This window comes from Lytechinus variegatus, chromosome 6, assembly GCF_018143015.1.
Source record: "Lytechinus variegatus isolate NC3 chromosome 6, Lvar_3.0, whole genome shotgun sequence".
Taxonomy (NCBI): domain Eukaryota; kingdom Metazoa; phylum Echinodermata; class Echinoidea; order Temnopleuroida; family Toxopneustidae; genus Lytechinus; species Lytechinus variegatus.
The window spans coordinates 13,680,056-13,707,787 of record NC_054745.1 but is presented as its reverse complement, the minus strand read 5'-3'; the positions used below and the strand labels follow the sequence as shown (position 1 = coordinate 13,707,787).

Sequence of the window (27,732 nt, the reverse complement as noted above, 5' to 3'; positions counted from 1 at the left end):
ACTACCAGACAAGACCGATGGTAGAGAAGGTGACCAAAACGCCTCATGAGGATCTCATATGTCCGCTGTGTCTTGATATTTTCGAAGATGCAACTCTTCTCAACTGTGAACACACCTTCTGTCGAAGATGTCTCGTCAAATGTGACGAAAGTCAAAGAGACAGTGATCACCTGACCTGTCCTCTTTGTCGGAGTACCACCAAGCTTCCAGAGACCAGAGTTCCTGGACTCTCCAGGAACCGTTCTATTGCTGAACGCGTCGATGAGTACACCAGCTCCTTGGGTGGATTGATGGCGCTTCTGGATGCCAAACAAACGTGCTCGTCATGCAACGAGGATTCGATCGCTGTGTCATTTTGCAAAGATTGTGATGTTTATATGTGCGAATGTTGTCATAAGGGTCATCGGCAAATGCGATTCCTCTTTGCTAAACATCGTGTTGCTTCACTGGATGATGGGGAAGTAGTCACCCATCGGCAGAGTGATAGGTGTGTAGCGCATGAACTGCAGAGGAAAGACCTCTTCTGCGAAACATGCACAGTTCATGTTTGCCTAAAGTGCGTCGTCGTCGACCACCGAGGTCACGTGATCAAAAACCAGGAGGATTTCGAGAAGGACATTCAGGAGAAGATAAATGACATTAGCCAACAGTGCAGCCGAGGGAAGAATCGCATTAAGGAGAATATTCGGCGGATAGAGCAGGCCCGACGCGACATGCATGGTACCATTCAGAATCTCGAAGGAGGTGTTCTTAAAGTACGTGACAGCAAGCTACAGCGTCTTCAAGGAACGCAGAATGCACTTGTGGAGAATTTAAGATCAGTACAGGGAAGGTTCGACGAGGAACTTGACATGTTAAAAGCCAACCAGAGAAAAAGGGTAAAGACTATTAGCAGTTTGTTGTCACTGGTGATGGTGGACAGACTGAAAAATCTAGAGGGCGATAGCTTTTCAGCTCATTCGCTCGCGTGTGAAGACCTCCAGAAGCTCTTGAAAGAAACAGATGATGTAACCATTGCAGTGGATCAAATGAAGAAGGCTGCAAATGGGGTCGAGTTCTGCTCTGTGGACGAGAGGTTGCTAGACCTGGGTTATATGCAGGTCGGAATGAGGTTGGTGAGGGAATTAGATGTTGCCTTTGATGCTTTGGGAATGGCAGCGCTGTCTACTGATGCTGTGGTACTAGTTCCAGGAGGAGGCGGAAATACATACAAAAGCTACTTCCTATCTGGCCGAGAGGAGCCATATCTACGTGACTGCATCAAGGAGCCCTTGCATGATCTAACTATCTTAGCTGATGGTAGACCTGTCGTGTCTCGTACAACCGAGATGTGTAGCGTATATTCCACCAGCAATGATACATCGTTTAATTACACTTGCAAGAAAGGGCGGTGGGATCTCAGGCTATGCAGAGACCATCGCGATAATGTGTACGCCGTCAACAAGAATCCAGAGGTATATATTTTCAGTGGTGAGGACCCAAATCCAAGGAAAGTCGTCCCCATTAAAATCAACGCAATAAAGGTTGCAGTTACCACGACGGGTGTAATAATCACAGGTACTTGCATCTACGCGCCGAGCACAATCCATGTCTATGATACAGATGGTCACTTAGGCAGTAGCATCCAAGCAGAAAAGGAAAACGAATACTTGTACGCGGCAGTAGATAGTCATGATAGAGTTCTGGTGGCCCGAGTTGAAGGTGGCTCAAAAGTGCTTCGGTTAGCTAGGTACCGTCTTGTAGGTGTAACCCTCATTGAGGATATAAGATTCAGGGATCTGAAACTTCCCCATAAAATCGGTAGTTCATCGTTCTGGAATGCCTTTTGCTGCATGGTATCTCTGACGCCCAAACTTGTTGCCATAGCAACTCGAACCAAACATCTATACTTCATTGAACTGGGCGTTTAACCATGTTACAATCGAGGTCTGGAAGATTAAGGTGTGCATCCGCATGGCTCTAGCTATAGACTCATAGGCGATAATGTTCCCTATAGATGGGTTGGGGATACGTGCACTACATAGAGGCAAGGTATGAGCGAAGCGATCGAGTTGATTACAAAGCCATAATTCTTTTACACTGCTATCAGTGCATTGAAATGGAAAGATCTTGTGTACGCTGAGAGATGTTTTATTATTCATGTAATTGTATTTTTCAAATTTAACTAACAACAAAATTATTATGCCCCCTGATCCCCGGATATTTGCGACCGTGCATATTTGTCAAAGTGTACTCTGTACAAAAACACTATTAATTATGTATACATCCTCGGAATTTCAAAAAGGGGGAACCACTGTACGTTAATTAACAATTAATCTATATAGAATGAAAGGAGAAGTTTAGCAATACATCTTTTCTTTTCAAATATCGCACGGGGTGTCACTAGATGTGTGTTAAGCGATCCAGATAAAAACTTCACACCTAAAAGCCCCACGCCATATAGATTTGCCATCACTCTTTAGATTATACCTCAAAGTTCACCAAAAGTATCCGCCAAATGCTTCAATTTGATTTTTATATGTATTTATTCATCATTCAATATTTTTATCATGTTTTGTTTGATGAATTTTAAACAATATCGATAATATCATCCCTTTTTATTGCGATCAGGCATATGTTAATACGGTTCGTGTCGTCTTCATGTAATTTCAGCAAAATGGTATATGTTAAAATTAAGTTGTTTATATGTGAATCGTTATCATATATACATGTATATCAATTCAATTAACTTATCGAACCATAAAACATAACATATGTTTACACAGTAATATATGAACACACTAGAAAAGAAAGATTGCTTATATACGTTCCAAGATCTTGCCATCTGATCATCTCTTCTAAAAGATGTAGACTAGTCCAGATTGGACCTTGTTGTTTGGAAGTGCCCTTTCCCAAAGCTAACATAGAGGGCACATGTCTCCCAATCTCTAATCGGCGGATTGGCGCTAGACCTTGGTTATATTCTGGTGCATGGTCATTCTTTTACGAAGAAAAGTTGGTCTTCTATGGAACAATTAGTAAATCAATGACCCCCCCCCCCCATTTTCCTGCATCAGGATTGTTCGATGTTTACGTGATCATGTAATGATTATTGGAGAGGCCTATCATCACCGATTCGTGTAGCGATTTAACATTCAGGACATATTTAACATTAAATATAAAATGGCGCTTATGATTGTAAAAACTACTCTGTTGTTGCCGTTGCTCACTGCTTGGGTCAGGAAGATTTCTAGGCCCCGTCTTGCAAAGAGTTATGATTGATCAAATCAATCTCAACTGTATGGAAATTCATCCATACCATAACCTTTTCGACAATAATCTTTAGTAAACAAGGGAAATTACACCGATTCTTCAGGAGAACGATGAATGTATGAATATACATCATTATTTATAATTTGAACAAATTTGCATTTCAGATGTTGACGTTGCTGGCCATCCGTAGTTGTGGTTTATCGGATCGATCGAAACTCTTTGTAAGATGGGGCCATGGAGAGTTCGTATTTCCAATGGAAACCATAACAAAAACAAAGAAAAAAAAGATTCTATCAACTGAAATCATAACGGAGATTACTGATCAAACCAAGACGGAACCTATATGAGCAAAGAAGGTACAAGGGGATCTGAGAGCACTGAAGAAGATAGTAGGTCCTACAATTGTTTTAATAGCACCACGCCCTATCCTATAATTTAAACTACTAGAAAAGTGCCATGCGTCACAATGTAATGTTTTGGCACTGGAGGAAGAGTTTAACCGTGGAAGCGCCGTGGTGTAACGATTCTGACTCTCGCCTTCTAATCAGAGGGTCGTGTGTTCGAATCCCACCATGGTCTAGCGTCCTTTGGCAAGGCGTCAATCCACACTTTGCCACTCTCACCCAGGTGCTAATCGGGCACCGGTAGGAAACAACCGTCATTGGGAATGGTTCAAAAGATCATATAGTAACTCAACATTCATCACACTCTTCTCGTTTGCTGCATCAATGATCTTCTTGAGGATGATCATGTTGGTTTTATGCTGAATCATTTGCTGCCAGATGGGTGATGCCTCCAAACGGGAAGAGACATATGACCAACAGTTCATCTTACTTCAGATGCATTGTCTCCGTCGTGTGGGACCAAGCCATTGTTGGAGCCAGAAGACAACCTTCAAAGACTTCCCGTAGAGTGAGGTGGAGAGGTAATACGTAACAGAGCAGAACTCGAATGAGAGAGAAACGGATGAACGAGGAATACTCGTCACCGCTTTAATAGATTTAGGCGGTGTCTAACAATCTTCTTTTCCTTGAGGAACTACACTTCGGGGTTCTTAGGGGACCAGTTCAACCTCAAAAACTTTTTCAAAGAGTGGAATGAAGATGGAATAACAGAGCAGAACTGGGATGAGAGAGAGCAGAATAGATGAGGTATACCAGTCATTGCCTGACTTTAAGAAGTCTAGGATAATCTTAGAAATGAACCGCTTCATGAGGGAATAAGCCCCTGGGGATTCTTAGGTTACAAGCCTAACCTTCCAAGAGGGAATATGTAATAGAACAGAACTGGAACGAGAGAGAAACGCAGAGACAAAGAATACCTGTCATTAATTGCCTGTCTTTGAAAAGTCTAGGATCATCCAAGAAACCATCCACTTCATGAAAAAAACAATCCGTTGGAATTCTTAGCAGACCAGTCGATCATTCCAAGACTTTCCGCAAGGGTGAGACGGACAGGGAGAACATAACGGAGTAGGAATGGGAAACAGAGATACACAGACATGGGCCCTACCTTACAAAGAGTTACGATTGATCAAATCAACCACAACTATGGAAAATCAGCAACGCTATCTAAAAAGCATGATTGTTCAACATATTTTATAGATATGAGGTCCATTCATAAATTCAAAATTTTGTTGCAAATTTGTGCTTATCATTGTTCACAAAGGACATTGTGCAACTTTCCCAAGGAAAAACTTAGGCATTGATGGATTTCCATATACTTGAGTTTGATCAGATCATTCATAGCTCTTTGTAAGACAGGGCCCAGGAATATGTTTCATCGCTCGGCCTTTTTCACTCTCAAAACTCTGAGAAACAACCTTCCCTTTCTGGGGAGCCCACGCACTTGGGAAGTCAGCAGACCACCTTTCAAGACTGTGAGGCAATATAGGGACAGAATGGAGCATTGCAAGAAACTAGTTGGCCAGTATTGTGAATTCTTACCCTGTGCAAAAAAGCAAGAACGTCAAGACTTTAACTATTCATGAATATTAGAGTTTGAAAACCCAAACTTCTGTGACCACCTTCAAGGGCAACGTAAAATATACCTGTTTAAGTGTGCAATTTGATAGACACATAACTTGTTGTGCAGACATGTATTTTATGTAAATAGTTTTTGTTCTGCTCTGAAGTATCTTGAGCATCTTGTCAAGTTGGACAGTGCACTATACAAATCTCTTGTTTTAGTATTATTATCATTAATATTATTATTATGGTTGATCCAAATAACTTGAAAATATTAGTCAGCCTTTCATAAATCTTGTACTGGAGCTGGTGACTGTCATTCATTTCCCTGATAAAGCCAGCATTGGATGGTGAAATGTTGCAACTATTGTAAGTTTCTTCACAAAAATGTTCAATCAATTCCAGTACAAGATAGCTATGATACTTTGTTGTTAATATTGTTCTTGATCATATTAAATATAGCCACCGCGAAAATTTCACATCACACAATACATAAGACATAAAGGTCATCAACAAGTCTGATTTGTATCTCAAATTTGTATACTGTATTTCATAAAACCATACTTACATTACACATACAGGTACAGTATATACTAATGTAAAACTACTTGCATGTACATTAGATTTCATTACATTAAAAAAAGCAATGCATTCCATTTGCATGCAATACTACATCGTTTTCAGAAGGGATGAATAAATAAGGAAGCATTTATGTATGATGCAGATATATTATGTAGTTCAAATAATAGTTTGTTCATATTGTGTTCGGAACCTGCCGAAAAAAAATAAAAATCAGTGCACTTCAAAATGTTAAAAAGGTCTGATTTGTCTGATGTTGGCACACTTTACATGAATTCACATATGAGAATGACGATGGAGGGATCCCGTCATGCAAACTGGGGCCCGTTGCAGAAAGAGTTGCAATCGATCGCAACTATAAAAATCATGCGCAACTTGATTTTCAACCAATCAACAGCGCGCATTTGGGACTTGCGTTCAAACGCAACTCTTTCTGCAACAGGCCCCTGTTCTGATTAATCCAATCAACTTAAACTATGGAAAGCCATGAATATCATAATTCATCATCAAGGATATTTATAATTTTGCCCTTTGTAAACAAAGAGGAGCATATTCAATTGTCGAGGCAAGGATTCACACAGTAAAAACACCATTTACAGTTTTATTCAACACTGTTCACTGTATGAACCTTACAGATGTTGTTTAAGATTTTAAACACTTGTTGATAACATTTAAACAACTCATTTGCTTAATCTATTGTGAATTAAAAATCAAACTCTGTTTCGGAGTAGTTGTTAAATTAATGCTAATTTATTGTGAAAAAATTAAAATTCAAACTTTGCTGTTTAAGATTTTAAACACTTGTTGATAACATTTAAACATCTCCTATGCTTAATCTATTGCGAATTAAAAATCAAACTCTGTTTCAGAGTAGTTGTCAAATTAATGCTAATTTATTGTGAATTAAATATTAAAATTCAAACTTTGCTGTTTAAGATTTTAAACACTGATAACATTTAAACATTCCTATGCTTAATCTATTGCGAATTAAAAATCAAACTCTGTTTCAGAGTAGTTGTTAAATAAATGCTAATTTATTGTGAATTAAATATTAAAATTCAAACTTTGCTGTTTAAGATTTTAAACACTTACTGATAACATTTAAGCATCTCCTATGCTTAATCTATTGCGAATTAAAAATCAAAGTCTGTTTGGTTAAAATGTTTAAACTACTCCTGTAAGGTTCATATAGTAAACAAGTGTTGTTTAAGAAAAAATAATCAAACAGGGTTTTTACTGTGTATGAATGAACATTGGTCATATCTAGAAAACACTGAACAGACAGGTGCATTTTAGATGACGTTGATAGCTTTCCATAGTTGTGTTGTTTCTGCAATCAATCGCAACTCTAAAAATCATGCGCATCTTGATTTTCAACCAATCAACAGCGCGCATTTTGGACTTGCGATTGATCTTTTTGACTTGCGTTTAAACGCAACTCTTTGTGCAACGGACCACAGATCAATCATAACACTTTGTACGACAGGGCCTGGGCTTGTTCTATTTGAATGTCCATGTCCATATTTTGTCAAATCTTTCAGCATCCTCTGAATTTGATTCCCATTGAGTAAAAGTGATTTAAAACAACAACAGTGAAAGTTTTCTGAGTAATCTTGCATAAAATAAGTAAAAATGGTTGTGGCATTTTGAAGGTCAACGGATCTACGGTGTTATGAACATTAAGACACAAAGTTTTTTTTTGTTCTGCTTAGTCATTAACGGGCAAACAAACATAATGTAACACGAAGCAGGAAGGGAACATAAATGTATTTTTGCATGTTCAAGAATGACCAAATTTTAACTTGCCATTTGAAAGACATTCAAATGGCAAGTTAAAATTTGATTGATTAGAACAAAACAGAATCCTCCTTACAAAGAGTTGGAACTGGTCTTATCAACCAAGGCCACTGCCCCCCCCCTTGGTACGCTAGTGACCAGGGCCCTGACTTACAAAGAGTTATGATTGATCAAATCAATCGTAACTCTATGGAAATCCATCAGTGTCATATTTTTACTGCAGGAAATTTGCAAAATGTCCTTTGCAAACAAAGCAGAACACACCAAATTGTCAAGTAATCAATGAATTTATGAATATACATCACATCTAGGATGTTTTGGGAACAAGCATGCATTTTATGTTGACTTTGCTGGCTTTCCATAGTTGCGATTGATCGGATCAATCACAACTCTTTGTAAGACGGGCCCCAGAACTATAGAAAGCCAGCAATCCCCACACCGAAAATGCATAGGTCAGTCCAAAACACTGTCTAAATATGATTCATATTCATGCAGGCATCGTTGTCCTGACAATTCAATATGCTCCTCTTTGTTGTCCAAGGGACAATGTGAATATTTCATTTATAATTATGACCTCTATGGCTTTCCATAGTTCATCGGATTGATCATAACTCTTTGTAAGATGAGGCCAAGCTATGCCATATAAGTATAGGTACCATTCCACATTGGCTTAAATCTGTGACGCCATACTATTCAATGGGGGGGGGGGTGAAACAACAGATCCCCCCAGCTATTACTATACATAGTTGTGAAAATATTGATTTTTAGCTTAAATATTCCACCATTCTATAAAACAACTGGTACACAGGTTTGTTCGTGCATCAGTAGGTTTTGTGAGCATAAGGTAACTATGGAAATGTTAAACTTTAGACTAGTTTCCATAGTTACCGCCTGCTCACTAGTCCTACTGATGCACGGACAAACCTGTGCATCATTTGTTTTATAGAATGGTGGAATATTTCAGCTTAAATCAATCATTTTACAACCATGCATAATAATAATCTGCCTTTTTTTATAGTACATCGGAATGACGTGTCTAAGCGCTTTACAGGTATATATACCCCTGTCATTGGATTCAATCAGTCATTCCCGCATACGATGTGCACACATACACTCCTTGGGGAGTATTCCAGTCAGTAGCGGATGAGGCACACAATGTACTGGACAAGCTACAATGACTTTCACATCCTACCAGGTACCCATTTAGCGCCTGGGTCAAGAGTGGCAAAGTGTGGATTAACGCCTTGCCAAAGGACACCAGACCTTGGAGGGATTCGAACACACGACCCTCTGTTTACAAGGTGATAGTCAGAAGTACACCAAGGCTCCTACGTAATTGCTGGCCATGCATCAGGTAACTTTGCCATTTTTCTCATTGCTCCACGATGAGGAAAAAAAAAGGTTTCTTGATGATTCAGCCATTGGCATGTAGCTTGAAAGCCTGACACTAGTGCCTGAGTTTTCTTATATATAAGTAAAATAACAGTGCACGCATGCAGTTTCAATTGCTCTGCTATGAGTAAAAAAATAATTATCGACTGGAGAGTCCCTGAACATCAAAGTGGCTTGCCTGCTGATTCAGCTGTTAGCATTTAAAATGATATCCTGCCACTCCCAGAGTTTGATCTCATACAAGGACCGTTTGCACATGCAGTTTTTCATCACTACGAATAGAACAAGGAGCAACGTCAAACTGGCTTGTCTGCTTGCCTGAAATCCTGTTACTAGTGGCCGAGTTTTCTAAAATACAAGTAAAATAACAATGCAGTTTCTCATTGCTCCACTAAGAGTAAAAAAGCTTATCGACTAGAAAGTCCCTGAACGTCAAACAGGCTTGCTTGCTGGATCGGCCGTAGGAGATTTCGTTGCTAACCTGCCCCGCGAGCTGGACTTCACCACCTTCAACTTCCTCCTGACCTCGTACTGCCGTCTGAGGGCGCTGTTTAGAATGTTTGCGCCCCACAACCATACGTCCCTGGGAATCTGCCTCGCAATCCATGACTAAAGAGGAGAGATATGGAGAAAGGTAGAGAGAGATGAATGGAGGAAAAGAGAGGCACAGAGAGAAATTGCGAGGGGAAAATACTTTAAGAAATAAAAGTTTTCAACTTTACGATTAGAGAAATCAAAATTATGGTAAATATGATTACAAGACTCAACAATCGGCATTAAACTAAGATCAAGGGTTTGTGGAACAGTTGTTAACCCATAGCCTGCTGCAACTGGACAATTCCTGTATAAAGTCTATGGGAATCTCAGAGATTCAGTAGTCCATAGGTTAATCTTGTAACCACATTTTACGATTTCTAAAAAACCAAGACCTAAATTTAATGCCACTCCAATTCCAAACCAAATATTCGCCCCGAAGTGGGATGCCCTCTTTGGAAAAAGCTACATTTGAATCGAAATACCTTGAGTTAGACCACACATCATTGTTTTTCAAATTTACATAATCAGAAAAAATTTGGTTTCAGCTAAAGCGAAAATGGGACTGAAAGAGGCATAAATACCATGGGGGGAGGTACTTGTATCTGAACTGAAGTTGCTATGAAAGGAGGGGCTTAAGAACTATAATAGTGTTCTGCAAATGAGGGCGCTTTGGAAACTGGAATTCAACATGAAATGGGGGTCCTCGAGAACAGACAGCTAAAATAAGGGGCTCTAGAACAGGGAAGTTAATCGATGATATTTTTGGGAGCTACGAGCAAGGCGTGAATAGGGAGGGGGTCACTGCTATTATATGTGAGTGCCACAACCCCTCCCCTCTGGGTAAATCCGGTAAATTGCCTATTCCTCTACGGTCAACTCGTCCACTCATCACATAGTCTACCTTCATCTATTCCAATACCAATCCGTCCATCAACAATTCATCTAAAAACCATTTGGTCCAATCATCACTTTGTCTAATCAACAGCTCGTCTATGACCCTTTCGTCTCATAACCAGTTGGTCCAATATCCATTTTATTTCCATTCATTTCGCCCAATTAACACTTAGTACGATTAGACAAAATGCTATGTGGACTAAATGGCTATTGGACCAACTGGTAATTAGACAAAATGGTAAGTGGACAAAATGGCAATTAGACCGTGTGGATAGTGGATGAACTGATCGTACCCAACATGATGATAGATGTGTTGGTAATTGGACGAATTGGCATTAGACCAACTGAAAATAAACCGATAAAACCACGTACCTGTACGGCATGAGGCCAGTACCCCGCTGTCCTGTTAGCAATCCCAATACTAGCTACTGCATTCTTAGCATAGACATCAGCCGATGGGATCAGAAAACGAGATCTGGGCATGGTCTCGCCGAAGTCGGCCATCTTGGTTGCTACGTACGACGGGAGGAGCGTCTGAACGATGATTCCATGATTTCTGTATTCGTACTCCAGCGCTTGGGAGAATACATCTAGGTATGTCTGTAATGATGATAATAATAATAAGGATGCTAATGATAATAATGATAATAATAACAATAATGTGGAAGCGCCGTGGTGTAGCCGTTCTGACTCTCGCCTTGTAATCAGAGGGTGGTGAGTTCGAATCCCACCATGGCCTAGCGTCAATCCACACTTTGCCACTCTCACCCAGGTGTTAAATGGGTACCCGGTAGGATGCGAAAGCCTATGTAGTATGCCTAGCAATTGCGTCTTGGAACTCTTGTTGGAATGCTGCCCAGGGAGTGGAGAAGGTGCATACATTGTATGTGGGCATGCAAGGATCCAATGATTGGGGTAATAATATGTCTGTAAAGCGCTTAGAGACGTCGTTCCGATGTGTTAAGCGCTAATTAAATGCGGAATATTATTATTATTATTATTATTAATAGCAATTAATTAACTGGGCGTTGTGGTGTGAGCCTGTAATCCAAGCTGTGGGGAAGTTACAAATTGATGCAGAGGTTCGAGCCCTGATCACGTCTTTCGGATGGTGACGTTAAAGGTCGGTCCCAGACGTAAATAATCACACCTGATTGATACACATCTGACAAAACTCAAATACACACACACGCAATTACTATATTAACAATAATAATGATGACAAAGATGATGATGAATATCATATATACAATTATCGTCTCCATCATCATCATTATGATCATTATTATCATTATCATCATTATTACATTATCATTATTACTATAATTATTATCATTACCTATACAAGGCATATTAGAAGATAAATAAATGTTGTATTTCGCTCGATACTTATCAATCCGAGAACAACGGGGTAAACATTTTCCATGTTGCCCCTCCGCGTTTCGCCCATAGGAATACTGTATAAAAACAGAAGGCAATATTGGCCATATTTCTGCTAGTGCACTTGCGCAGTAGGAGCCTACTGTGATCGCTAATTTCAGTATTTGCAAATTCTGGCTGGAATCAGTTTGCGAACCAACGCATTGTAGATAATGCACGGCGCAACCAGTGCATATGCATTCCGAGCTAATCAAACCAAGCGCAAGATTTGTTTGTGTTAACTGTATGTGTGCCCCAAGCATGATGCGCTACTGCGCGGTATCAATAAACCATATCTAGGCCGGTGTATTTTGGGAGGTCATGGCGGGGCCTTGAGATCTCGGCAGTCGATCGCGCCGATTATTGGCACGCAGGTTGTCTGAGACATAATCTATAAGATTGTATAGTAATTTATTTCATGCAAATTGCTATTTAGTGATTATGCTTATTTATACAAAATTAGTATGCAAAATCATACTTTTTCCTCTAACTGTATAGATAAAGGTCCAAATGTTCTAACTTTTGGTATAGAAACTCTTTATGGTGTTCTCAGCAAATGGAAGTGGAAAAAATTGTGATATCAGACCAATGTTGTATGTCTTATATTGTTTTTTGCAATTTCTTATGTATTTCTTCGTGTTTAGGACCTTTTATTTTTCATTATTTTTCGATGAACTTTCTCAGGCACTCTTCTGAGATCTAAAACAGCATGAAATAAATCCATTAACCCTAAAAAGACTGGGGGGCTGATTCAGCCCCCCCTCAACATTTTTTGCGATGAATCCGCCGCTTGAAATTTTTTGACCACGTCGCTCGCTGAATTTTTACTTTCAAGTCTCCCGCAACTCTTGAGACCAAAATTGTGACCGCCGGGTCACAATTTCGTAAGTGCATGCAGACTCCAAATTACTCAAAAACATGAATTTGTGTACAAATCCAATGCAAATAGTGTTTTTAGCCAAAATTCATAAATGTATCATTATTTTTCCTTTTACTGCTTAAAATCAATTCATTTTATCTTTTTTATGGTCAAAGTATAGTCCCTCACAATTTCCATTGAAAAAACAATAAAAAACAAAAAGTTAAAAAACAAAGAAATACCTAAGAAATTCAGAAAACAAAATAAATTTGATCAGATGCCCATCTAGATTATGTGAAACAAAAATTAGCATTTAAGGGGCATTATTTTATTAATTAGAGCAAACTTATGATTTTACGCATAAATTAGCATAATTAATGAGCAATGAGATTTTTTGCAGAATTTGATATCTTAGTTTTGTAGATAATGCCATGAGTAACGCACGTGCCAATTTTTGTCGCGATCGCGCGATCAAAGGCTGAGATCATAAGGGGGGGGGGGGGCTGAATCAGCCCCCCCCCCCTCTTGTTAGGCGTTGAAATAGCCCAGTCTATTTAAAACGATCATACATTATGATTTTTGGTTGAAAACACAATTTGTATTGACTCTGTACATAAAATCATGTTTTTGAGAAATGTTGGTCTGACATGCACTTACAAAATGTTGCGTAATTTCAAACTGCATACCTTGGCGTCGCAAAATTGGTCTCAAATGCGCAAGTCTTGAAAAAAAAGTCAGCGAGCGGCGTGGTTGAAAGAGTTTGCCCGGCGAATTTATTGCGCAAATCTCCATTTCCCACCTAACATGCTCAGTATGGGTTAAGCTGTGGGCTAAGATTATCCTACCCCTCATCCCCCCCAAAAAAAAAAGTATAGGGCTAGAATTGAGCTTGGATGAATAGATATACCTGCCCCAAAATGACAAACCTCCCTAACCTCTTTTTTTCTCAACTTACACGCTGAGTACAGGGCAAGATGTGAGCTAGGATTATCCTTTCCCCTAGGGAACCCCCCTAATCCCCAGTTCCCACCTAACATGCGGAGTATGGGGCTAGCTGTGGGCTAAGTTTATCCTACCCCCTAAGGCTCTCCCTAATCCCCATTTCTCACCTTACATGCCGAGTATAGGGCTAGCTGTGGGCTAGGATGAATAGAAGTGCCTGAAGAGACATTAACGACCACTCCACGCCGCCTCCCAACCATCTGAGGTAAGACAAGCTTGGTCATCTTCATACCCGAGAACAAAAGGGAAGAAATGTTACAATTTAATATGCAAAACTTATCAGTAGAACTAAGCAGACACCTCTGGGATTATAATCATTATCAATAAGTACTATTTTTTGCAGCTCAGTAAAAAAAAAAATTAATGGTAACGTAAATAAGGTATAATGTCAGATTTTCTCTATGACGTGTCAATAATGTCTTTCCATGTGCTCATAATTTTCGATTTCTAGAAAGTCTTTTTTGAGTGTGATTGTTTGCAACGACTTTAGAAAAAAAAATCTTCAGGGTAAAAATCCATGAGTAATAATGTCATATATTCTCTATGTGTTAATACTGTCTTCTCTGTGTTAATAATTGTTTGAGTTCTAGAAAACTTTTTTAAGGAAGAGAAAAAAAAAAACTAACAAGTGGAATGCCTCTGGCCGTCTCACCTGCATCACGCGATTCCACATAGCAGCATTGCTGACTTTGAAAACTACTATAACTCGCACAAGATGTTCAGTGATACTTGGTTACTCTTATTTCCACGTTTTATACAGAGATAGGATGATAATTCAACAAATACCCCCAACGTGGCCAAAATTCATTGACCTCACATAACCTTGGACCTTGATCATGTGACCTGAAAATTGCACAGGATATTCAGTGATACTTTATTACGCTTATCCAAATCTCAAAAGTCAGATCAATAAACTTGCAAAGTTATGATGGTAATTTAACAGATACCCCCATGGTGGCCTAAGTTCATTGACCTTTGATCTTGGTCATGTGACCTAAAATGGGCACAGGATGTTCAGTGATACTTGATTACTCTTATGTCCAAGTTTTATGAACTAGACCAACATACCTTCAAAGTTATGATGGTAATTCAACAAATACCCCCAAATCGGCCAAAGTTCATTGACCCCAAATGACCTTTGACCTTGGTCATGTGACGTGAAACTCATGCAGGATGTTAGGTGATACTTGATTTACCTTATGTCCAAGTTTAAGGATCTAGGTCCATACATTTCCTAAGTTATGATGACATTTCAAAAACTTAACCTCAGGTTAAGATTTTGATGTTGATTCCCCCAACATGGTCTAAGTTCATTGACCCTAAATGATCTTTGACCTTGGTCATGTGACATGAAACTCTATTAGGATGTTCATTAATACTTGATTAACCTTATGGCCAAGTTTCATGAACTAGGTCCATATACTTTCTAAGTTATGATGTCATTTCAAAAACTTAATCTCAGGTTAAGATTTGATGTTGACGCCGCTGCCGCCGTCAGAAAAGCGGTGCCTATAGTCTCACTCTGCTACGCAGGTGAGACAAAATTAGTTTTTGTGAATGGTGCATTCACTTCTATTGGATATGTTGCTGTAAGAGATGGTGTTTTAAAACCGACTTTAATTCTTTGGAACTGGCAACAATGTTATTTCAATTCAATGGATACATTTCATTTCTTTTTTATTTCATAAGAGTGGGTAATATTTGCACACAATTTCAATTTAATCTCCCCATTTAATTTGTACTTATTTCATATTTCATATCATAACATACAAACTAAAAAGTGAGTGTGTGGGGTCATCACTTCCCTCATTCAGATACTGACCAGGATGTGTGCAAAGTACTACATAACTGATAGGAGAAAATACGAAAAACTTATAAACATCAAAACTTTTTTCTTTACTTTTCATCCCATTTTGATTTGTCTCTTTTTATCCAAATCAATTATTTTTGGGGGTTATGCTTGAATTCTAAGATTGGATACAAATCTAAGTAAATAATAAGGAATGTAATTACCATGGTAGCAGCTCCAATATTGATATTGATTAGTCGTCTTATACGATCCGCATCCATCTCAAGGAATAGTTGAGGAAAATCCATTGCACCGACGTTATTTACTGTAAAGCAAGTAATGAGGTAACAACATGAGATATAATACAAGAGCTGCCCAAATATATCAACTGATTAGCTGTTTTGTTTGTTCTGCATCCATCGCAAGAAATAGTTGATGAAAATCCATTGTACCTACGTTATTAACTGTAAAGCAAGTAATGAGATAAATGATATAATAAAAGAGCTGCCGCCAAAACATAAACTGATTAGTAACAGAGACATCTTTGAGCGAAAGCAAACCTGATGTACCATCAAGAAATTTTCAACCATGACGGATAAGCCTCGGGCAACTGTCTAGCCAGGGGACGTGAATGTACTGACTTTGTGGGATTATATTCAACAGGCATGATATTCCCATCTAAAAGAAAATCTGAAAAAATAGCCAAGGGTCGGTAAGTCGCCGTCGAAGTCCGAGGCGCCCGGTAGGGTCACAATCTTTGCATAGTAAAGAAATCGAAAGTGATTTTTCAAGGTGAGTCTGCATAATAGTTTTATCATTTGACTTAAAAATGCAGTCAAAAAAAAAAAACAGCATGAGAATGTTCTTGGGTAAAGGATTTCATGTAAAACGAAAGAAAAAGAAAAAAAAAAAAAAAAACATTTGAAAAATCAGAATTCCAATTTTAATCGGGAGAATATCATGACTGATTCAAAGCTGATGCCCCACCGACTTTAATGTGATTTAAAAGACAAGACAAGGAAACACTTACCTAATATACCTATCTGCATGTCTTGTAGTTTAGTAGAGATGTCATCATATATGTCAGATCCGAGGCTGAAGTCTGCTTTGATCACATGAGTCTTGACGCCATAGAAAGACTCTGGATACAAAATAAACATTTTTCCACAAAAGTTTCATTAAGGGTATGCTCAAGTATTGTATTCCTTGCATGCCTGGATGTTAAGAGTAATAAAATCGTAATTTTGATTTGAACCAAGCCCTGTTGTCGGAGTAAAGTAAAAATCAGCTTCAAGTCACAGCCGATGATGTCATTAAGATTTGATTTTGAATTTGGCTTATACTTCCAAGGAGGGCTGAACTAGACTGAACTTTGATTCAGTGGTCCTACCACAAGGCTCGACATTAACTTTCTTTCTTGGTGGCCCACTTGGTCTACCAAAATCATCAATTTCATATTCTTGGTGTCCCGAAAGGCAAATTTAGTGGCCCTAAAACAATAGAAAACATAACAATTTATCAAAAACTTTGGTAGCCTGACTGGGCTACCAATTGCAAGATTTCACAGAATTCGGTGGCCCCACTCTCATTTTAGGTTGACCCAGGCCACTGCTAATGTCGAGCCCTGCCTACCACAAGTATTCTGAACTTCTGATCTCTAACATTTTATTGGTTGGAATGTTCATAACAAACGAATCGTATAGTGTGCACTTAGGGATTTCATTCACATCAAGAATATTACAATCATTGAGAATGATTTGTGCTGCATGGAGGCTTTGAGATGAAATTACAACAGATTATTCATGGTAGAAAAAACGTGCGCAAATTAACTTCAATTACCAATTTGAGGAAGGTCTTACCAATCTCTGTAGCTACCTTCTTGAGTTTCTCAGCTGAGCGACTGATGAGAATGATATTCACACCATTACGAGCAAGCTCCTTGGCATAAGCCTTACCAATCCCATCTGTAGAACCTGTTACAACTGATGGAAGAAAGAGAGGTAACAAATTAAAGATCTGTTTTGAAGTTCTAAAAATGACCAAGGCCCGTTGCATAAAAGTTACCATTACTGATAACTGGCATGGAATGTTTGATTTCGATTGGCTGTTGATAAGTATTACCATGGTAGTTACCACTGGATGGTAAAATTACCATAATGTAACTTTTATACAATGGGGCCCTAGTACGATTCCAGTAATTTTACACCTTCTTGTGGAAAAGGATACACGCTAGATTTCCATCTGTCATTCACAAATAGCTTTAACAAGTCCACCCCAACAAAAAGTTGGTTTGAATAAAAAGAGAAGAATTAAACAAGCATAACACTGAAAATTTCATCAAAATCACATCTAAAATAAGAAAGTTATGGCATTTTAAAGTTTTGATTAATTTTATGAAATACATGTAGTTATATTCACATCCTGGGCGGTATGCAAATGAGGAAACTGATGGCATCATCCACTCACTATTTCTTTTGTGTTTCATTACACGGAATGTGAAATATTCTAATTTTTCATCATTGTCATGTGAAACAAAGATTTCTTCCTGAACATGTGTAATTTGTGGTTGTAACAAGAGGGTCCTTATTGCCAAATCTGTAAAAAAAATCTAAATATTGTACAATGCAAATAAAAAAAAGTAATGGCAACATAAGCTCTCTCATTTGAATATCACTGAGTTGTGCATATAACTGTTTTGTGAAAAATAGGCAAAATTTTAAAATGTCATAACTTTCTTATTTTACATCCAATTTTGATGAAATCTTCAGCATGTAATATGCTTCTTTGATTTTTCTCTTTTTATTCAAATCAACTTTAATCTGGGGTGGACTTGACCTTTAAGAAACATCCACTCAGTATTTCAAAAATGTCATGTAGCCCCATTTCCATATTTGTACTAGGTGCATCATATTGTACCAATCATTTTGTCTGGCTCACTTGCAATCCAAAACTTCCCATGCATTGTCAATCTTGAGACAAGGCTCATGACAGACATTTTTTTTTGAAATCAAAAGCAGATTAGTAAAAAGATTCATGACCTATCTTTCATTATTACATTTAACCATAACCCTAAGGATTCATTTAAATATTGATTTCTAAACCAAACATGACAACAAGGTCATCATTGATATTTGTGATAACATGAAGACAAGGACAGCTACAGCTTGGTCTGGCCCTAAGCAGAGATTCCAAGTTCCAGCAATTATTCACTTTCTTTTCTTTCATTCAGCTCTGGCCTCTGCCACAACTGAAATACCATTTGCGCATAAATTCAGCCCTCAATCTCAACAATAAAAACAAATTCCATGCTATTCACTAGTAAAGTTAAATCAGAAGTTTTTGCTCCATTTGATTTAATATGACATTTTTTAATAGATTGGGTAGTCTTATCGATTATCTTAACTTATATTTAAAAAAATAACATAACAAGAATGATTAATGCAATGAATTAAATATGACTAAAGAAAACAAAATAAAAAAAAAGTCGTAGGTCTAAGACTAAGTCAAAAACACACACAACCTATTCAATATTGTGGATGATGATGGGGTTGGAGCTTTTATCAGTAGAGGCGCACGGCCAATATGGGAGACTCTCTCCAATAGGGGAGACAATCTCCCACATTGGAGACTTGCTTTGCGAAAGGACAAAAGAAACAACATCAACAAAACTAAAAGCATGATTTTTTTCCACCCAAAATTTTGTCTCACTGAGGTCAGAAGCCTGTTTGTTCTGTGTGTGATTGACAACAAAAATCCTTTTCAAAACAAAAGTAGACAGTGAATTTATAATAAAGTAGACGGTGAAAAGGGGTAATTTTTCATGAGGAATCTGCTTATCACATTTTTATTTGCCGCCAAGGTAATCCTTTTGCCGCAAATGTAAACAAAGGAAATTGGTCTCCAAAACTGGAGACTGTCTCTGAAATTGGATACCCAAATTCTTCACAAAAGTCTCAGTGATAATAGGAGATAATCTACCACATTGGAGACAGTCTCCAATATTGGCCGTGCGCCTCTAGGGCCTATTGTTTATTAATGATGGAGCTTTTACTAGGGTTACCAAAAGGAAAATCTAAGTTTTTAAATCTACGTTAAAAAGCATTGAAAAGTACCTCACCTGAATCAGCATACTCAAAAACCCCAAGTGAATGACTTTTGGTATATCAAAGAGATCTAATTATCTGTTAATCTGAGGCTAAATTAGGTCCGAATTGTGACAGTTTTTGTGTACAAATTTGTAGTTGAAATTTCGTCGACACGCATGCACAAAGCTCGGCACTGAACGAGGGATTGTGGGCGTGTCCTTTCTCGCCTCGGCCTATTGTTACCCAAATAACGAAAGTACGTTCATCGTCCCAGTTAGTCTCGGATCCGAGCTTATCCAAATAAACAATGATTAAAAAACAACCCAAAAATAAAAAGAAGAGAAAAGAAGAAATAAACGGCTCAAATGCAGTCGTTTGGTGACGGATAGTATGCTCTGACATCTCGCTGATATAAGGATTAGACATGGCATAAGTTTTATGCTATGATAACTAAAGCATGGGGGGGGGGGCGAGGGCACTCTGACTTTCAAAATTATTAATTCTTTAAACATCTATATCTAGACAAGGGAGGGTCCAGGATTTTCCAAAGGGGGGAGCATTATTATCTACGGCAGTCAAAAAAATTTAGGGGGGGCACCAAAATTTTTGACAAAAAAAGGTTATCAAAGGGGGGGGGGGCGAAAAAAAAATTTGCCCAAAAAAAGTAACGTCCCCCCATAGGCAGCGGGGGGGGGGTCGTGCCCCCCCTCTAATTTTGAGGTGGGGGACGATCGCCCCCCTAATTTTTTTGTTGATAACCTTTTCTTTTTTGCTTGTCAATTTTTTTTTCGTGCGTGCCCCCTAAATTCCAGTGGACCCCCCTAAAAAAATCATGTGGTTTCCCCTAAAATTTGTGCTGATAAACTTTTTTTGGGGGGATAGGGCTTGTCACTAAAGTTTGGTGCCCCCCCCTCCCAAAATTTTGCTTTCCGCTGCCAATGGTCCCCACTTGAAATTTAGGGGGATAAGGCCTATGGAGGGCACATTTTCCCGATACAAATTTGATATGCCTTAAAAAATGTTTTTACCAAAAATGGAAAGTCCTTTCGTCCCTAAAAATTGACAAGCAAAAAATAGGGCCTATTAACAAATTACAATTTTGGCTCTCGATAATTATGCCCCTTGGATCCACCAGTAATCTAAGGGGAATTTTTTTTTATAGTTTTGATATGGCTACCTTCTCGGAGGGCGTCCTCGCCGCGGTAGCTGGATAGTGCTGCAAAAGAGTAGGCTTTATACTTCTTTTGCAGCATTAACTGACACTCCGAGACTTATAATTTTACCTTATACTTAAAAAATGAATGATACAAAATAAAACATAAACACTTGTTTTTAGAGTAAGTTGATGTAAAAATATATTCAGTCTGGGGCCATTGGCGTAGCAACGGTGGGCCGGGGGCATCTGCCCCCCTGAGATTTGGGGCCCCCTCCCCAGGTCCCCCCCAGAAAAAATTGGAAGAGAAAAAAAAAGTAAAGAAAAAAGGGAGAAAGAAGAAATAAAAAGGAAAAGAAGTAGAAAGACAGAAGAAAAAAGAAGAGAAAAATAAGGAGGAAGACGAGTGAATGAAATAATGTGAGGGGAAGACTTGCAATTTTTAAAAAATCTTTTCATGTTACTATATAAAATTTTTGCTGGCGCTTTGCGCCATAATTGCCTGTTCGATGGGATTCATATCTTTCTCAATAGGCTGATGTGGAGCAAGTTTTGAAGTCAATATGCAACACATATTTTAGCTCGGACATCGAGCTTTCATTATTTTTTTTCATTTACAAATTTAATTGCTCTGTAAAATGTCCGTTTTATGGTCTACATTATCAGCATTTTAAGCTCATGCTGCGTGGTCACATTGTTTGATTTGCCAAGTTCATATTGTCTACGGGTATTCCATAATGTTCATTCCATTCAACAATTCAGAATGCCCAGAATTTAGGTCTGAATATAAAACATGCGCGATAGCGTGCACGTTCTTTATTTAAAATGTACTTAAATTATTCAGTTTTACATCAGAATATCAATAATTGTCTGCTCACGCTTCACGATCGCATTATTAATGATACCCAATTGACTATATCCTATTTATGACTTACAAAATATGAATAGAGTGTCCCGCTTTTAGGTCTAAAATCTCAGTTATCTTTCTCTCGCGCTTCGCGCTCGCATCAATTGTTTAGTTAAATACCTATCGGCTATCCCATTAATTAATACAAAAAGTGCTCAGAATGATCACGTTTTTTAGGTCGGAATGTCAAAAAATTTGCTCGCGCTTCGAGCTCGCATTATTGAAATATATACCGTCTTCATGGGTAACTGTAAGCAGTCCTTAACAGGTCTCTTTTCGATAAGGCTAGAACAGTTGATAAAAATTTATGTTCAAGCTTGGGGGTACATACGAATCTTGTTGAGGATCACACATAACATTGCCCAGAAAATTAAATTTCAGGAAAAATACATTAAAGTATAAAAAAAAATCGCTCGCGCTTCGCGCTCGCACTTTTATGAACTTATCTTTAGAGAGATAATTTCTTTCCCTTGGCTTTTTTTTCAAAGCCAGCAACCCCTTTAAAAGATATCTCCTCGGGCAATCCTCATGATTATCTAAAAAAATAGTGACGGATGGTATACCTGGTAATCATATTACTAGCAGTGGCGGTATTGCCACCCCCTCCCAGTTTTTTTTCAAGTAGTTTAAAACAGAAAGAAGAATGACATTGATTTTTGTACCGCATTATATTTCATCAATAATTTCATTGGTAGAAACACACACACAAAATTCAAAATTTCATGTTTAGCCCCTTTTTCAAAACTATTCCGCGGCTCCTTGAAGAATGGAGAGATGGATGAAAGCCAAAGGAGAGAAACAAATAGGATGAAGGGGTTGATTCAGCTTTCGTCAAGGGGGGGGGGGCGAATTCTTTTTTCACCCGTATTTTTCCCCAAGCGGCCGCGCGAAGATGATTTATATTTGTTTCTTTGAAGAAATGTTACTTTTTAGCTTTTGTCTTATAAATCAACATAGATATATAACCCTTTTTATTTAGTGCCAGCGCAAAGCGCGAGCTAATTCATTGAAATAATTATTTTTTGATCCACAAACTTTGACATTTCTGGGCAATGTTTATCATGAAAAAAAATGTTTATGCAACTAAACAATTACTAAGAACGCAAAGCGCAAGCAGAATTGACATCATATATAGGCACTTTTTGTAACTTAAACAGGATAGGTACGCAACTCAGCAACTGATGCGAAGCGCGATCACAAAATTTGAAGATTTAGACCTAAAAACGAGACATGTCTATTCGTGTCTTTTTACATCATGCAAGGAAAGGATTTTTTGCCCGGGGATTTTTGTATACGTTTCGAACTGATCAAAAAGGTACCTGTTAAGGACTATTTCACTTAATGGAGACGTTACTTCAACAATAAAATAATGCAAGCGCGAAGGGCGAGCCCGGCGATTTTTTTGGACTCTTCTAAATAAAAAATGGAAAATTTAAATCAGTTATTGTGACCATGAACAGGATCGTCGCTATAAAACAATTAATGCGAGCGCCAAGCCCGAGCAGAAAAAAATCGAGATTTAGACCTAAAAAATGGGACACTCGATTCATGTGTTGTACATCATGAAAAGGATGAGTAATAGGGTTCCTCCTACATTAAAAATGCGAGCACAAAGCGCTAACATAATTTTGTTTTTCTGAAACTGGATAATAATTATTGAAATACTAACAAGTTGAGTATCTGGATAAACATGCGCGCGCGTGTTTCCGATTTATGCCTACAATCTAGGCATTCTGAATATATATTTAATATACGAAAATCCAAGCGAGCACGAAGCGCGTCCTTAAAATATTTGATATTCCGATCTGAAAAAAGGATAGATTTCAGATCAAGTACTTTGTGAGGTGCATTTGGATCGCACTTAATAAAGAGCTGATATAGATTTGACAAAGGATCGGACCTGAAAGTGATGAATATTTTTCTATTCCTCTTGCTAAGCGCGAGATGAAACAAAATGGACAATTTAACCATTAAAATTAATATCTGATCTATTAATGCCTAACGACTTACCTATTCAAGCACGCACGCTCAATGCTAACTGATATAAGATTTTGAGAAATTTATGAAATAGGGCCTTCATGAAGAGTGTAGGTAGTCCACAAATGAAATAATGCTCTAGGGCACAGCGTGAGCTAAAAATGTTGATACTCAGATCATAAGACAAATATTTTACAAAGCACTTTTTTATTGATTCGTGATACCTCGGTCACATTTTTTTCTAAGGCGAGTAGAAAACAGTTGTATTAAACATTTTTTGTGTGTGCCAGCTAAATATTGGTGGTTTCAATAAAAAAGAATGAAATGGCTGTTTCGACTTTCCGCACGGCCGCCGTACAAGCAAATGTGACCGAGGTATAAATAAAAAAAATAATAATGAAAGTTCAATGTTCTATAGCTGACTGTAGAGTATATGTTTTGTATTTTGACTGCAAAGCTTGAAATGTCAAGCTGATATATATCAGCTATTGAGCAATATGTACTCATCGAAAATGAGCAATGCGAGTGCGAAGCGCGAGCGAAAATGTCAATTTTGCATGTTTTTTTTTTAAATCATCAAAGTCTATCCCCTCCCTAATTTTATTCACTTTTCTCCCTCCCATTCCCCTCTTCCTTTTCCCCTCTCTTTTCCTTCTGTTTCTTCTTCCTTTCTTAATTTTTTGGCCAACGGGGTGGGGGGTGACCGGCCCCCTGATCCCTTCTTTGGTAGCGATTGTGAAAGCATTTGAATTATTCACCTCACAGTGCATGTTAAACGGGGAAAATAGGAAATGGCTAATTTTGAAAATCATTAATGTGATGGAGCCCTATTCAAGTTTATTTTCATCTATATACACCTTGACAGGGGCTGATCCAGGATTTTCAAAAGTTGAGGCATTCAATACAAAAAAATAAACAAGACCTAGTATACTAGACCCCCCCCCCTTTAATAGGTGAAATTTGCTAGGAAAAAAATCATCAAAAGTTGAAAAATAAGTCCTCACTTGAGAATGAACGACAAAATCCACTAACAAATATTTGATATATTACGGGAGGGGGCACCTTTATTTTTCTCCCCTTTCCTTATTCCTCATCCATTCCATAGGCAGATCCAGGTGCCGGACCCAATTATGGGCGGCGGCACCCCCTCCTACTGGCGGTGCGAAAAATAAAAAGAAAGGTATATCATGCTGTTTTGTTAAAGAAAAAAAATCGGTTTTTTAACGGCGCCGATCGGGGAGAAAAATTGTAGCCACCCCCCATTAGCAAAATTTTGATCTACACTGGGTATTTGTCTGTCGTACCTCTGAGTAAATGAAACAAAAAAATCAACAAATCACCGTTGCACTATAGTACTAAAATTTTTGCGAGTCTTTATTTTTTAAATATTTTTGTTTATTAATAGTGGAGGTTCGCATCCCGAGAATGTGAAATGAAAAAAAAAGAAAAAAAAGTGCACTTAATAGGAAACACTAAACGTCCTTTTCAATTCCAATTAACTTAAAGTCCTTTAAATAAAAAAAACAAGCATCATTTTTTATACCTTAACTTGTTCATCACGAATACAATGAAACCGATAATTATTTGCTTTGTTTTCGATTAATCTTTATATCATTAATTCACTTAAAATAAAATTCAAACATAAACAGGAAAATAGCACAGAAAGTAATATAAAAAATGAATTGCAGTTGTATAAAACATCAGAGAAAATAACATGACAGCTAAATTCTATCTCGACAGGCACACTGTTCATTCGACCATAAAACAATCGCGCTGTTCCACTCTTTGTATACCCACAACTCTATCAGTATTGTTTCATCTTTATATGTCCTCAATGGCAAGGACACCAGCATAATAAATTCACTTCAAATAACATTCATACATACATATACAGGAAAATATCAAAGAAAATAATATAACAAATCAATTGCAGTTGTATAAAACATGGAAGAAAATAACATGGCAGATGAATTTTATCTCGACAGGCACACTAATTCATTCGATCATGAAACGATCGCGCTGTTTCACTCATTGTACACGCGCAACTCTATCTGAATTGTTTCATCTGTCCTCAGTGCGGCAAACACTAGCAGTGATGATAAGTGCACAAGTTGCAGTTGGACGTGCGCGGAGAATGAATTAAATTCGGCGGCTGAGTCAAGTCTACAAGTCACCAACGAACTTCACGATAGACCACGCCTACTTGCCGAGGTAACCAACGTTGATTGACGGCCCATTTAGTTTTTTGAGTAGTAGGAAAAAGTGCAGGCATGTATAAACTTCATTTTAATTTGAATTCATTCAAAAAAAGCATTTTTCTTCTAATATAGATGTTTCCAAAATATTCCATGTGTAAAACATAATTTTTAAAACATTTATTGCTATATTTTTGTAATGAAAAAAGGATTTCTTACGCAACAACAAGTATGATATGTGTGGGCAAGAGAACTACCGTTTTAGTCATAAACCATATTTTTTATGATTTTATTGTGAGCCTACTCAAAGGATTTTCGTTTATTTTTTATGAATTTCTAGACCATGTTCAACAGCGCCATCTCGAGCTTGCAATAATGCATGCGATCGCACGCATTTTTCTCCATAGCGAATACACGCGACGATAATCGTGGATTTCTCGTGGATTTAACCTCCAAACGTCACTTTCGATACCACATGAAGGTAAGACACTTCATCCCACATTAGTCAAATTTAATATAGACAACAACGAGCCTAAAATTTGTAACTAAGATGAACTAATTTGCTGAGGAAAAGCATTTCAATGCTCATTTTTGCCATCGAGAACAGACGATGGGTGGCAATGCGCACGATTTACGCACTTGCAATTGGCTTTTCATTTGCCCATAGGCTTTTTGCTCATTGGATCGGCCGACCTTTTGGTAACCCTACTTTTACTAATGATGTAAGTTAAAACTAGCAACGACAAAAACATATGAAAAATTAAACGGTAAATTAAACGTTATAACGACGGTTATCGCATTCCACAAGCTCCGCGGCCTTCGCCTCAGCTCGCGCTCGACAATCGCATCGGCATCGCCAATTCGGCCAGCGCCGCGCCGCGCCGCCATGGCCGTGGAATGCTGCTGTGATCGCGGAGCTCGATCTTGTCTACACAAAGATGAATGTACGGGACTGATGAACTGTACCTGCCCACTCTCCAAATTCCCTGACAAAATCTCGTTTTGGCCTCAGCTTGGGATAAAAATGCATCCTAACCACATACTGCACCCTATAGCACGTAAAAATTGCCTTCTTCGTCACATAGTATGCACCGATCAAGGACAGAAGATCCGAGTACACATGAAAACTGTTTGAAATTTGACGGAAGAGAAAGTCAAAGCTGTCCACCGTTCCAGCCATGTTTACACACGGGGGGGGGGTTAGGGGCGGGGCGTGGGGCGCTCTTTTGTGGATATAGGGATAGAAGTTAGCAAAAGGGACAAGAATCATAATTGAGTAGCTGAATGAAGTCATTAATTTTGTAAAATGTTAGAAACAGATGGATGAATAATTAACCGTCCAGGTTGAGATGAAATAAATCTATACCTTTTTATAAAAGCCTAAATTCAGTTTTAGCTATAGGCCTAATATATAGTTACAATTAAAATTTATTCCCCTACTACCAAGCGTATATGTACCCAACGTTAATGTTTACCACTCTCTATCGTGAATATACGATTTGATATGATGTAGATGCCTTTTTATTACGTAAATAATTAAGTTGGGAATCATAATAAATGAGAAAAGATCAAACAAAGGAATATCAGCTAAGAACGCACCCTCAAAATTGTCATTTTTTCAGGTCAGTATCTGCATGACTCGCGCTTCACGCGCTCACATTATCAAGTCCTATATTAGAAGTCAGTCTCACCCCCTAGCTCTGACATAGTACTATCGAGGGGGTACTCTTCTGACGGGACTCGAGAAAAATACACAGCACACCGTTGGATAATTCATCCTTAAAATAAAAGAAGTTCCTGCAGCAGAATCTCGAGAACACCTGTAATCTTACCAGATAGCGATATCTCAGTAAATTGATATGTACTGTATGGCATCATAAAAATTTCTAGAATAAAACACACTTTTCCCCTTTTACAGACCTGTTCTA

The 27,732-nt window shown here is 38.2% G+C and overlaps 2 protein-coding genes across 3 annotated transcripts; one reads left to right on the top strand and one right to left on the bottom strand.

Annotated features, from left to right (window-relative positions):
• LOC121416522 (tripartite motif-containing protein 45-like) lies at positions 1–3,802 on the top strand. Its single transcript, XM_041610015.1, has one exon. It carries the CDS (start codon positions 18–20, stop codon positions 1,908–1,910), a length of 1,893 nt encoding a protein of 630 aa, XP_041465949.1. The 5' UTR covers positions 1–17; the 3' UTR covers positions 1,911–3,802.
• Positions 3,803–8,970: 5,168 nt separating this feature from the next.
• On the bottom strand, positions 8,971–26,996 carry LOC121417042 (inactive hydroxysteroid dehydrogenase-like protein 1). 2 transcript variants are annotated; one of them, XM_041610598.1, is made up of 7 exons: positions 26,771–26,996; positions 17,347–17,469; positions 16,518–16,628; positions 15,712–15,812; positions 13,806–13,922; positions 10,791–11,018; positions 8,971–9,596 (listed from the first exon to the last, which is right to left on the bottom strand). In XM_041610598.1, the coding sequence occupies exons 1-7, from the start codon at positions 26,982–26,984 to the stop codon at positions 9,420–9,422; spliced, it is 1,071 nt and encodes a 356-aa protein (XP_041466532.1). In that variant the 5' UTR covers positions 26,985–26,996; the 3' UTR covers positions 8,971–9,419. The 2 variants fall into 2 exon arrangements, with proteins under 2 accessions (XP_041466532.1, XP_041466533.1); XM_041610599.1 differs by having other exon boundaries at positions 26,897–26,996.
• Between the last annotated feature and the right edge of the window lie 736 nt (positions 26,997–27,732).